Source organism: Amphiura filiformis, chromosome 4, assembly GCF_039555335.1.
Source record: "Amphiura filiformis chromosome 4, Afil_fr2py, whole genome shotgun sequence".
Classification (NCBI taxonomy): Eukaryota; Metazoa; Echinodermata; class Ophiuroidea; order Amphilepidida; family Amphiuridae; genus Amphiura; species Amphiura filiformis.
Genome location: NC_092631.1, coordinates 20073010 through 20086955, shown reverse-complemented (window position 1 = coordinate 20086955; position 13946 = coordinate 20073010). Strand labels below are relative to the sequence as shown.

The 13946-nt window shown below is 37.4% G+C and overlaps 1 protein-coding gene across 1 annotated transcript; it reads left to right on the top strand.

Annotated features, from left to right (window-relative positions):
- The first annotated feature begins 1048 nt into the window (after positions 1–1048).
- LOC140150038 (hyalin-like) lies at positions 1049–13141 on the top strand. Its single transcript, XM_072172043.1, has 16 exons — positions 1049–1172; positions 1494–1589; positions 2661–2756; positions 3814–4047; positions 4438–4674; positions 5092–6090; positions 7499–7732; positions 8211–8447; positions 8677–8913; positions 9233–9466; positions 9564–9803; positions 10619–10852; positions 11018–11257; positions 12121–12354; positions 12754–12969; positions 13128–13141. Exons 1-16 carry the CDS (start codon positions 1049–1051, stop codon positions 13139–13141), a joined length of 3906 nt encoding a protein of 1301 aa, XP_072028144.1.
- The last annotated feature ends 805 nt before the right edge of the window (positions 13142–13946 follow it).

Genomic DNA, 13946 nt, shown 5'->3' with positions numbered 1-13946 from the left:
GACATTTTGGATATATTTGTGACAACGACACATTTGTGCTTCATTTTTGATAGCAGTAAGTGTTATATATACAGCACAGTGTTAAAATGGTAAAGCTGTATTATATTATGTTGCTCTTTTGTAGCTAATTGCATACCTGTTTGTCAAAATGGTGGAACATGCTCTAGTCCTGGACGATGTATTTGTACCAATCAGTACACAGGCTATCGTTGCCAAACACGTAAGTTTGACAATTCATGACCTTATTTCATGATACAATCATGGCTATATCCCCTGGTTTAAGCATCCTTTGGAATTACTGATTACCCCCCCCCCCTCTCTGTGTGCTAAATAGTTTCTTGAACCGCCTTGCATATGCCAATTTTGATCACATGGAATTTGAAGACATTATTTGGCAGCCTATTCCATGTAATTGTCCATGTTTTTGTAATTGTTCTTATTTCAGGCAAAAATAACTTAACCTGCATCCCCTTTAATTTATTTTTTCATTCCCTTCTTTTTTAGATTTGGTGGTGCGGTCTTAGAGGTGCATAGCACCTGTTTGCTCCAGCCATTCACTGGACTTTTTTTAAGTTGTTCCCTTTATAATATTGTGTAATTTTTGATGTAACTTTACTATTGTAATTATTATATTTGTGTAATTCTGTGCCAGTGATAAAGTGTAATAAATAAATAAATAAATAAATCAAATAATAACAATAATTAAATTTTGATCATTGCAAGTGCTAACAATATGTACACCACAATGTCAAAATGATGGAACCTACACATTATTTTGCTTTTTTACAGCTATTTGCACACCTGTTTGTCAACATGGTGGAACATGTTATAGTCCTGGACGATGTACTTGCACCAATGTGTACACAGGGAACCGATGCCAAACACGTACGTTTGACAATGCAAAAAACTATAAAACTATAAAACTTTCTCATCCAAATAAATGAGAAATATTAATTAATGTGTCAACAACCTGTCACTGGTGGTATAATATTGAACCTACATTCTATCATTTTGCCATTTACAGCTATTTGCATATTTGTTTGTCAAAATGGTGGAACATGTTCAAGTCCTGGGCGATGTACTTGTACCAATGTGTACACAGGAAACCGCTGCCAAACACGTAAGTTTGATTAATCAGGATCTTATCAAGTTGACATTAACACTATCCATTGGTTAAGCTTCCATTGTACCAATTGTTACCCTCATGTGTACCCAAAAATCCTTGCACTGAATTACGATATGCCAACCAATTGCTTCAAGCTAAAGTTATTTTCTGGAAAGTTGGACTGAACATGGTCATCTGATAGCTGATTCCTCATCTGCCCATATCTGGGTCAATATCTTGGCTGGTAATTTCAGGGAATGACATAATTCTTTTGAAATTATAAAGCTATTTGTAAAATTTCTATAGCCTGTAGCGAAATGCTTTATACACTAGCAAAATGCGCACCACATTCCCAATGTTTCACATCCTGTTCTTGTTTGTTCTACAGCAATATGCGAACCACAGTGTCAACACGGTGGAACATGTTCAAGTCCAGGACGATGTACGTGCACCTCGGATTGGGAAGGAGCGAGATGTCAAGAGCGTAGGAAAATAACCAATGATGATGATGATGATTATGGTGGTGGTGGTGGTGATGATGACGATGATGACGATGATGACGATGATGATGATGGTGGTGATGATGATGAAGATGATCATGTTGATTATGATGATGATGATGGTGGTGGTGGTGGCGGCGGTGATGATAATGATGATAATGATGATCAAGTTAAATATGCCGTATTGGGCAGAATTACAGTACTGATAGAGCTAATAATTATAGACTATGGCGCCATTTCAACATCATCCATAATATTTGGTGGGATGAGGTCATTGAACTTGTTTCGTTACCTTGCCAAAGCCGTTGGTAACACAGCAAAACAGGACAATACCTATTGAGTTGCATTGGGGTCTATATCCCTTAGACATTGTAAACTGTTGTGTTACCTGGATAAGATAGCACTCTAGGGAGTTATAATTATTCTCCTTCTGATTTCTTGCAACAAGATGAATAATTTGTGACCGTTTTGAACAAAATCAGAGCAATTTTTTTTTGCCCCATGCAGAATCAAAATTATGACGTCACAATGTTACACTTTTGCCCCTTATGGCAGAGAATGACGATGGTGTGAGTAACCTTGAACTTGACCCCCCCTCCCCATGTGCAAAGTTCAATGGCCCTTTCCGCTAAGTGGGGTATGTTGTTGAAATGGCTCCATAGCCTAAATAATCAGCTCTATGAGTACTGCTAAATACTGCAAGTTTAACATGATTTGCATGATTGTAGTGCATATGAACTGAAATCTTTTACACTATTGTAGAGTCACTTTTCATTCGCTGTAGAAGTGATGTAATAATCGGATTACCTACTTATTTGAACATATCGCGCTGCAACACAAGCAGGTTGCACCCATCATTGTATGTCTGCAATCATAGATTGAATACAATACCGTCCTTTTCAAAGGTGCAAGTGATCAGCATGATATGGCTCAATGCAGAGTGCGATATATTCAAAAATTGTTTTACCCTATTGCTATGGTAATTAATCAGATTATTACATCCCTTCTATGACGAATTGTAACATACTTTTAGCTTTCATTATTTGACAACACAGCTGTATGCTCACCAAGGTGTGAAAATGGTGGCATTTGCTCTAGCCCATGGATTTGTACATGTACGCAGGGTTATGTGGGATCGGCATGTGAGCAAGGTACGTAAATTGCGCTTACACGCTTTAATATTTTGACGAGATTGAAAATAAACCACTACTGTGGTTATTGGTAAGCAATCAGATTCAAGATTCGTATATAAATATTTAAAAATGTTAATATAATTCTTTGAGATTTGAATGTAAATCATGAAAAATATGTAAGCACCTTTGCTTTTTCACAAACTCGGATACTCTAGAAAAATAAATTTAGGCTCTTTCTTCGTCCACAATTCCAAAATAATGTACTGTAATATATATATGTGACCCGTTCTGACAAAACCAGGAACAAATTTCAATTTTGACATTTCATGATTTGAATACAAATGTAAGCACGGGACAATTAGCTTCAAAATGTTACCATAATTATATACACATAGCATCAATACTTTCCAAGATATGGATATTTTGTAAATGATACCTTGATATTTTTGCCGAACTGCTATTCTGAAAAATGGGTTAATTAGTGTCCTACTTTACCCAGGATTGAATAGGGATTATCATAGTTCAGCTGTCAAATATTGATTAAATAAACCTCTTTTTAATAAGTACTTTCAAGGATTTGAAAGTCCACTCAGTCCCAAGGTTAAATACCATGAAATTAAGAATTCCAAAATTAGATTTTTTTAATGGAAATGTCATCTTTAATAAAGGCTTATAACTCTACACATGCCTGGCGACTTGTTCCGGGTTTTGTTGGAGCTGGTGACATAAATTGCGAAATATGCAACTAACAGTCCATTTGTTAATAGATGTTGTACAGTTTGTCCTCTCTGAAGTACAAAGTGACAACGCGCGCGTATACAGCGTGTAAACAGTGAGTAGTGCTGCGTCTCTGCTGCAGGTATGCGTTCCTTCAAAGTCGGCACAATGCGTACGTCCGCGTCGGTACTTTATACTTCAGAGTAGACTGACTGTAGGACACAAAATTCATGCTATATTGAAACTATCAACAATCCGACTTCCAGATCGAACAAAGGGATTTCTGTGAATAATGTTTCATCAACTACATAGATCGTTAAATCATCACTTATTTTGTATATTGTCTTAAACAATACAGCTGTCGAAATAACTTGTCCAGATAATATTTCAACACCAACTGATGAAGGTGTCAACTACACGTCTGTGATTTGGAGCGAGCCTCAGCCTCAAGGAGGGGCAGGACTTGTGTACACAAACTCTTCCCATACGCCTGGTTTTACGTTCTATTTGGGTACAACTACGGTAACCTATTTGGTACACACAGCAGAGCAAAGGATAGTTGCCCAGTGCGACTTTAGCATTGGTATAGTCGGTGAGTAAGATATTCTTGGAAGAACATAGCTTTTTAAATACTGAAACTAGTATCGTCTTGACTTTGAGCTCTTATGTTATTTAAAATTGGTACCAAAAAAAAATCCCCAAGCGTGGCTCAGATTATTGCTTTGAGATTAGCATTTGTTTCATATTATTATAAACATTAAATTGATGATAACTTTTTTAACCAAGTATGCCATTTGAGCGGGTTAAAAGCATATGAAAGAGTAAAGGATAATTATCAACATTTTCTGATTCCAAGTAACCTGGTACAGTGTCAACTAGATACCCAGGTTTATAAAGCTCAGTGGTGAAAAGCCAGGGTGACTGGTATAGTTTGATTAACGTACATCATGGTGAATTTTGTTTTCTGTTTCTATTATTTCAGATATCGAAGCACCAAAAGTAACATGTCCAAATGATACAAATATCCTGATCGGCCCTGATACACCTGCCATTGTGACATGGGATGAACCAGGACGTGTAGACAATTCTGGCTATGTAAATGTGTCGTCATCTCATAATTCTGGTGATATGTTCGTTGTTGGTGATACTGTAGTTCTTTACCAAGCTACTGACGCATCTAACAACGTCAACAACTGCAGCTTTTTAGTACAAGTGGAAGGTAAGGGTATAGATAGATAGTATGATATATCATATTTTACCGCGGCAAAAGAGCAAACAAGGCATATCAATTGAGCAGAAAGTCACCATAGAGAACAGAAAAGCAGTATTTTTTGCACACACAAAAAGTGACAGCAAAAACAGATGGGACTATATACCGACCTTATTACATTGTTACATGAAGTCTCATTTTAAGTCCATTCTGCTTACAAATCGCAATTAAAATAATAACGTATAAACCAATCTACCAAGTTCCCGAGGTTTCGCGTTATTTTGTGATGGTCACTTGTTGAGTATTTGAAGAAAAATTGATCTTTTTCATGTTTACATGTAAATTGGGATATGTAGATATGCAAAAGTTTAAGACTGATAGCAATAACAATTAATAATAATTGTGTGTGTGTCTTTATTTTGATAGTGGTTAACATCACCTGCCCAAACACCAAGATAGTTGCTGTCGACAAAGCTGTCGGAAGCTCACACGTATCGTGGGATCTACCCGCGCTCACTATTGCAGATGAACGAGTTGAAATAATTACGCCTGATGACCCTGACAATATGTACAACATTGAAGTCATTGAAAGCGTTTCATTTATAACGGACACGTCGGTAATCGCCAAGACTGACATGGACGGAAGTATTAAAGCCAGTGATATGTCATCACATGGTGATAACCTGATTCCTGTGACCATTGTGGCAAAGCCCAAAACAATAAGAAATAATCATCAAATCGTTGAATCTAGTGCAAACGGTCCGTCTACCGCAAAATATAGTTATACTGGAAGCGGATTCTTCCTCAGCGAATTTGTTGAAACAGAATTGACTGATATGTTACCTTCAACTGCAACTGAGCGAAATGAAAGAGCGGTTACCATTGCGTCAACTTTTCAAGACGACACCACGGACGCGAGTGGGCTCGGTGGACTAATCACTGAGACAGATGAGGATGACTCGATTGCGACAGCAACAGACTCAACAGGATTTGAAGAATTAACATCTGTAATTTCTATAAATAACGAGCATGAAACAGAACGCGTCACTGAATTGATAACATCTGTAAATAATGATATGTATACATTCAGCGGTCATGGCGATTTGTCAACTGTATATCCAGAAAAATTGAGAGAAGTGACCACAACGGCTTCTGCAAGTGAAGAAGAAGAAAAATATGCAACCACACCAGGCGATCAGAATGAAGTAACCATACCAGTCGATCAGAATGAACCGGACAGTGTCGTTGACTTTGATTATGTGACAGTAGTTCCAGCATTGGAAGAGGATAGCAGAATAGAAGTCATCGCATCACATAACCCTGGTGATCTGTTTAGCATCGGTGTAACTAGAGTGAATTATTCTGTGTTTGAGATTGCTAGTAACATGCTTATTACAAATTGTAGCTTTGATGTCGAAGTGATAGGTAAGTGTAAATATACAATTAGTGAGTGTCACTAATTTGTTTCTATTCATTTGCGAGAATTAATCAGTGTTTTTCTCCGAGGAAGCGAAGTTGACGCTGCCTTACAAGGTTGATTAGAGGCTGGGTGTCAGTCAAAGCATAAACCCGGGCGTTGTTCACACAGACATGGCGCTGGATGTTGAACATAATAATCATGTGGCGAATGAATTTATCTCAGTTTCTATGTCACAATATGTTACCCAGGATTCATAGCCATATCAAAGCACAGGTTGTCATATAGCTGGATTGATCAACAAGGTCCATAAAATATCATGTAGTTCATAGAAAGTAACCTTTGCCTAAGACACGTGGTTGTTAAATGTCGACAGTCTCACTACACGGCGTATGCAGGCATTATTACCACCGATGTGCGAAATCTAACATGCTGATACGCAACGTTTAAGTCATGACCAAATATTCTTTCCTAAGCCAACTTGAGCGATTTCAGATTTTATGAGAATCTGTTTCATGAGAAACCCACCTTCTCATCCCATTCTGAAGGTAGGCCATTCATTGCTTTCTTTTGTTTCATCTGCCAAAGTCCTGGGCATCTTCATACAGCAAGATCTTAAATGGAATGCCCAGGTGGATCACATGTGCAAGTGTGCTAACAAACGCCTCTTCATGCTCCGTTCTCTGAAACGTTTTGGTTTCAACGTTTTGGAGCTGACCACAGTTTACGTTGGTTACATACGTCCCCTTTTGGAATACTCTGATGCCAGTTGGCATTCATCGCTCACTTAACTGTTAAACAATCAAGTACACTTGAGCGAGCCAAAAAAAGGGCATGCAGAATCATTTTGGGTGCTAATTATATTTCGTATGATAATGCAGTTAATGTATGTAAGCTAGACTCTCTCTCTGCCAGGAGGGAACAACACTCGCTTAAGTTCGCGCAATCGCTTGCTAAATCAGAGCGTACCAACATGTTGCTCCCTCCTAGTAGAAGTGAAGTCCATGGACGACAGCTGAGAAATGCAGCCCATATCTCCAAATTGCGTGCACGCATAAGCAGATTTGCTGAAAGCCCCATTCCCTACTACATCAATCTGTTGAATAAGCAGTAGTAGCTTGCGTGCTGGTGGCTTCCCATTGTGCCCTTTAGCATCTCTCTGCTGTTTTCCATGCCAAGTTGCCTTTTTTCTTTTTTTGCTTTATAATTATGTGTAATTATTGATTTCTTTCATAATATTTGTTATTTGTTTCTTGTATAATGCAATTCGACCGTTTGGCCGCGATGTTGTGCAGGTTAATAAAATCATATCATTATCATATCATTTTACCACGAGTACGTGGTATATATCTAAAAAGAGAAGTCTTGACCCTTGTGCATCTTACGTTTTGTGTTTGACATCACCTTTTTCTAAAGCTGTGGATATCAGTTGTCCTGCAGATATCCATAAACCCATCGACGCAAAAATGTTGTCCACTAGTGTATCTTGGAAACCTCCAAATGCTACCGGAGGGGAAGGACTCGTCAAAGTCATTGAAAATCATTCACCAGAAGACCAGTTTACTGTGGGCTCAACTCAAGTAATCTATGATGTTGTTGATGACAATGATGATCATGTGACGTGCTGCTACTTTAACATATATATTTATGGTAAGCATATGTCATAATATTGAACCGGGATAATGACATTCTAAATTGTCTTTTCATGCGTATAAGAGAATGGAATAAGGGAACAAAGGAAGAGAGGCAAAGAGAAAAGAGAAATAACAATGTGGCATTCTTTTTTGCCTCGTTGTTTTGTCAAATCCTGCATACGGCTCTGTCAAACAGTGTGGATAAAGTAAGACTTCATACCCCTATATTCGTCTGAATCATTAGATCATCAGATGGCACTTTACCTGTCATTAGCGACAGTGATTTTGGTTGCATTTTTTGCTAAGCATGTCACATCGTGACCCTCCAATGATAAATTCGGAAGACTCAAGATTCGGAAGAATCACTGTCAATAATGAAAAACAAAAACAAAACAAATGCATCTAACATGTCTAGTAAGGGGAATAAGGGCTAAGATAATTTTGATTGTCCATTCCCAATTAAACATCAAATAGCATCTTTAACATCTTTACAGCGGTGTCCATAGTTTGTCCAGATGACGTCTATAATTCCACGGAACCTGCACATGGCTTTACCCACGTATATTGGAATCCAGCACGAATAGTTGGTAATGACGACTACATCTCCATATCCTCAACACACAATTCCGGGGATAGTTTCCAAATTGGCCCATCAGTGATAGCCTATGAAGTATGGAGTGTCGTCAGCAATGAAATTGTTACCAATTGCACGTTCGGAGTGTTCATTTCAGGTAATTTCTGCAGGTTTATCCATCATTATTTTCAATTTCTAACTTGATGTTAAAAACTAAATACAGTGCGTATATGTGTCCATCACCATTACATGGTTTAAGCAGTAACTTCCAAAAAAAAACGAAAAAAAAGATGAAAAAAGAAAGTTACAATTGAAATTACAATCAATTATACAGGCCTTACCGCTTTCTTATAATGTTCTTTTACTATGCATTACTACATGAACAGATATTGAGGTTCCGACCATCTCCTGTCCTGCAGATATTCTTATCTTTGTGGATGTTTCTATTGAACCAAACGTCACGTGGGAAGCTGTTAATGCCACTGACAATTCTGGATACTACACTATCAACTGTACACACACTTCTGGAGCTGTTTTCTCAGTTGGCCTACACAAGGTGATATGCTCTTCATTTGATCCGTATGGAAATCAAAACAGGTGCAACTTTACTGTGCATATAGAGGGTAAGCTGTAGAGGAATACAATGGCAATTTCTTCACGTAAGGTAAATCTCTATGATATCGAGAAATCTTTAAGAGATTGTTCACACCCAATTCATTACCCCGTACATTGACGTCAATATTGAAATGTAGCAGAGTGAATGCCTTTACTCTCATTGTTGTAAGTTTTAAAATTGCTTTTCGTAACGGTTATTATGTAGCCAAGTTTAATCACAATTCATATCAACTTAATATTATCTGCCTTTCTCCATCAAAATACTGACAATGAATGAATTGAAGTAAGTGATTTATTTTCTAATGCTTGTATCTTCGTATTTTACAGGTGTGGAAATGAAATGTCCGAAAGACATCAGAACTGTCATCGATAAAGGATCCATCATGGCCACAGTCACGTGGGATCACCCTGACGTCATTGGTGGTTTGAATCAGACTAATCTTACATTTAATGAGAACCCAGGAGACAAGTTTCCAGTTGGACGCACTGTCATTGAATATATGGTTTATAGTCCAATGTCACAAGTTATCACTTCATGCAATTTTACCATTGCTGTCTTTGGTTAGTACATGTTTTTGTTTATTTGCGTTGGAAATTAGTTACAATATAAAGCCTACATCTCCATGCCACAATCTAATATTTATCATTTTAAAATCAGATCCCGATATACCAACACTCTTCTGTCCAGATGAAGTATATCAGTTGACGGAGAAAGACAAGCCAAAACAGATCTTCTGGGATTTGCCAGAGATTTTTGACTTTTCAGGAATAGCAACTTTAACCTACCGTAGCCACACACCTGGAATTGTATTTTACGAAGGATCGACGATGGTAGAATATGAAGCAACAGATTTCATGGGAAAGACTGGATATTGCACTTTTACTGTGGAAGTTATAGGTAATTCATAACCTCATTAATAAACGCGATGCGTGCGATCCAATCATATTTTATTATTTGCGAAAACGCGAACGCAAATCGAGGTCATTAATATCTCACAATTGACCGCAAAATGCGTAATTGTTCCAATGTCGCACACAATTGACTTCTGCGTGCGCGGTATTGTGCGTCCAACAAACTGCGCGCGCGCTGGCTGCCGTATTTGGATTGCGCGCTATACCATATTTGCACAGATTGTGATACGCACTTTTGTTATTGGTCGTTCTGTTTTAGCCTGATCGATTTTTGGCAACGGAAGATGTAAAAATCGTCTATTTTTGTAAACTTTTGAGCAAAATTTTGTGTTATTTTGTAAGGTGAAGAGATTAAAGTGACGGTTATGAATGAGGTTAATAACTTTGCATCGGTAATATGTCGGGCATTGTGAAAAATCTAAACATTTTGCTTTGGACCTCGGAATATCCTCGGGGCTACGCCCTCAGGATATTCCTCGGTTCCAAAGGCAAAATGTTTAGATTTTTCACAATGCCCTTCAAATAACCGATGCGCAGTTATTAACCTCTAAATAGCTATCAACATATGTTAAATTGATGTAAAATATATAAAAAAGAAAAATTTTCAAATTGTTGAATAAAGATCGTGATTAATAATTTAAACCAAATTCGCAAAGGATTCAGGAATATCAAATCATACGTGAATCCGCGGCGTCCATGGTAAATTCACTAAATATAATCAAGCATCTTAACAGGGAAATAACGGTTTACATTCCCCTAAATCTACACTATCACATTCGTCCAAATGTTTTATTTTCTCAGGTGTACAGATTATTTGCCCAAGGAACGTACACGCCGTTACAGACTTTCGATCAGCTTATGCCAATGTAACGTGGAACGCCCCGGAAGTATTCGGTGCAGAAGGTTTTGCAGAGGTCAATGTAACTGGTGAACTCTGGCAGGAGTTTCCAATCGGACAGTCGCTAATAAACTACGACGTATTTGACAGTGATGGGATAGTTGTGACTAATTGCACGTTTGAAGTACAAGTGGAAGGTTAGTTCCCTACAGTTCCCTATACCCGCGTTGTTTCTTAACACACACCTGTCTTGTTGACCTCTTGTTCCTAAATTAACGTAAAATATCGTAAAAACCCAAAATGATATGATCAATGATACGCTTGTATCGTATTAATGTTTTGTTTTCTTTTTTTCCAAATAGATATTGAAGTTCCGGTTATCATCTGTCCTGCTGATGTATTGGTACTTGTAGAGCTCCAAATAACCCCACCAGTCTATTGGAACATTCCGTATGCCAGAGACAACTCTGATGTAATTAATGCAATCACATCCACCTACAAATCCGGCGATATATTCCAAATTGGCTCAACCAATGTAACTTACAATGTGGAAGACGGGTTTGGAAATACCAACGCGTGTAGCTTTAACATATTTGTTCAAGGTATGTAAATAAACTTCCTCCTTTAAGGGGATTAAAAGAGAACAAAATAGAGATATTTCGTCCACGTCGAATAAACTGCGCCTTGACTTACGGGGTGGGGTATGAACGTTTGGACAGTATTTATTATGGGACATTTAAACACATTAGACATATCGAATTCCATTCTGAATACGAGGAATGTCCTTCTGATATCAAATAATTTTGATTTTTTGAAATTCGCAATGTAACACACATTTTATGGCAAATCATTAAAATTGATATTTTTGATATTTAACAGTACTCGAAGTAAACTTTATAAATCTGATGATTTATACTTAAAGTGTATGTAGGTGGGATGAAAAGCCGACGATCAATTGAAAATTTTGACCTTTCGTATTGAAGATATGGATTTTTTTCCTAAAACACCAAATAAGATTAGGTCTTTTGGGGAAAAAATCCATATCTTCAATCTAAAAGATTAAAATTTTCAATTGATCGTCGGCTTTTCCTCCCAACATACACTTTAAGAATATATCATTAGATTTATAAAATTTACTTCGAGGACTGTTATATATCAAAAATTTGAAAAATATCAAATTTTTATAATTTGTCATAACATTTGTATTATATTGTGATTATTAAAAAATGAAAATTATTTGATATCATATAGACATGCTTCCTATTCAGAATGCAATTCGATATGTCTTATGTGCTCTCATGTCCCACAAAAAATACTGTCGAAACGCTTAAAACGCTCATTCCAGACCCCTTACGGAAGCTTCAAATTATATTAGTGTTAATAAAGATCCAATGTAAGACGGTAGAAACAAACGTATATACTTAAGTTAACTTTTTACTGTCGCGGAATTATTTTACACTTACAGAGGTATCGATGGATTGTCCATCAGATTTCAACGTTACAGCCAGTAAAGGTCTGGCATATGCAACTACTGTTATGTGGCCCCAGCCAGTCATCCATGGATACGCGGGTCATCTAGACGTAATCTCAACTCGGCCGCAGAGAGATTCGTTTGTAATTGGGAAGCATGTTGTTACGTACACTGCGTCTGATGGATCGGCATTCAAAACCAAGTGCAATTTTTCTATAACGGTCTATGGTAAGCACAGAAAGTGCATCAATTTTATGTTCATATTTTATTGACTCCCAAAATACCCCTCCCCCAACAAAACACACGCCACAGTACCTGTGCATTAAGAAACATTGTCATGACGTTGGAACTACATAGTTTTTATAAGATAGTAATTGTAGAGACTTATTGCTATTCCGGGTTGCTATTGCGCCTGGATAAAGTGGTGGAACGCGCCTTTCGCAAGGCTTGAATACGGGATATTTGCAATTCGGAGTTTATTGTAACAACTATTCGTAGCTAGTAAATACTGTATTTATATGATATATTAGGCTTATTGATCACAAAATATGATTACAATTTCAGTAACACGTAAAACTTGAAAACAGTGCAGAAAAATGATGTACTTAATGTACTTATATTTCACAGATGGGGAATGTCCAATAATTGTTTGTCCCGAAGATGTTATAGTTTTAGTAGAGCCACATGTCACACCAACAGTCTCATGGTCAACGCCATATGTCACAGACAATTCTGGTGTCATTAGAAGTATGGCATCAACATCAAAGCCTGGAGAGGCATTTCAGATCGGCTCGACAAATGTATCATATACTGTAAAAGACGCAGCTGGAAATATGAATGAATGTATCTTTCAAGTAATTGTTGAAGGCAAGTTCAAAAATTCATTTTATTCTTATGAAAGGTTACAATGTTCGGCCCTATCTGTTATGTATTTAGAAAAATCTTGATAATATTAATGGTTTTATCATTGGTTTGTTACGATTTGTTTCGCTACCACGCAGGTCTTGATACATGATTCAGTTTCAATGTGTAATAAGAAGTCTTTGATAATGTTACGAACATTTTACTGAATCAACTTTGACCCAACACCAACCACTGCCAATTCAATAACTTCCACACTTTTATTCGTTTTTAAATAACAATTTAGCCGTGAGAGTCATTTGCCCAAGTAACATAAACACAACAACGGACTTCCACTCAGCATTTGCCAATGTAACATGGGATGACCCGGAAGTATTTGGTGGAAAAGGACTAGTTAAAATTAACGTTGTGAACGAACCCCGACCGCAGTTTCCAATCGGTGACACAGCAATAATATATAATGTGTATGACACAGACGGAACGGTAGTGACTTACTGCACATTCGATATACATGTTGATGGTTAGTATTGTAGAAAATAACGTTGAAGGTACGCGTAAATCTAATTTCAAACGGATAATGTATACGTGATGTTGAGTACATATTTTGATGGTTTGACACTTCATAGCAGCTACTGCGCATTCCATTTGACACTAAAATGTCAGACATATTTGTTAATTGAAACTAAGTATCCAAAACAGTTTATTCTTTTGTTTGATTTGGTTCCACAGACGTAGAGAATCCGGTTATTATTTGCCCTAAGGATGTACTGGTATTAGTAGAGCCAGGCAACACACCTTCCGTGACTTGGAACATGCCATACATCAACGACAACTCTGGTATAATCAGCTCAGTAATATCCTCATTGCAACCCGGTGATAGATTCCGGGTTGGTTCTACCAGTGTGAATTACACAGTTGAGGATGGATCTGGTAACATCAATGGGTGCATATTTCAAGTT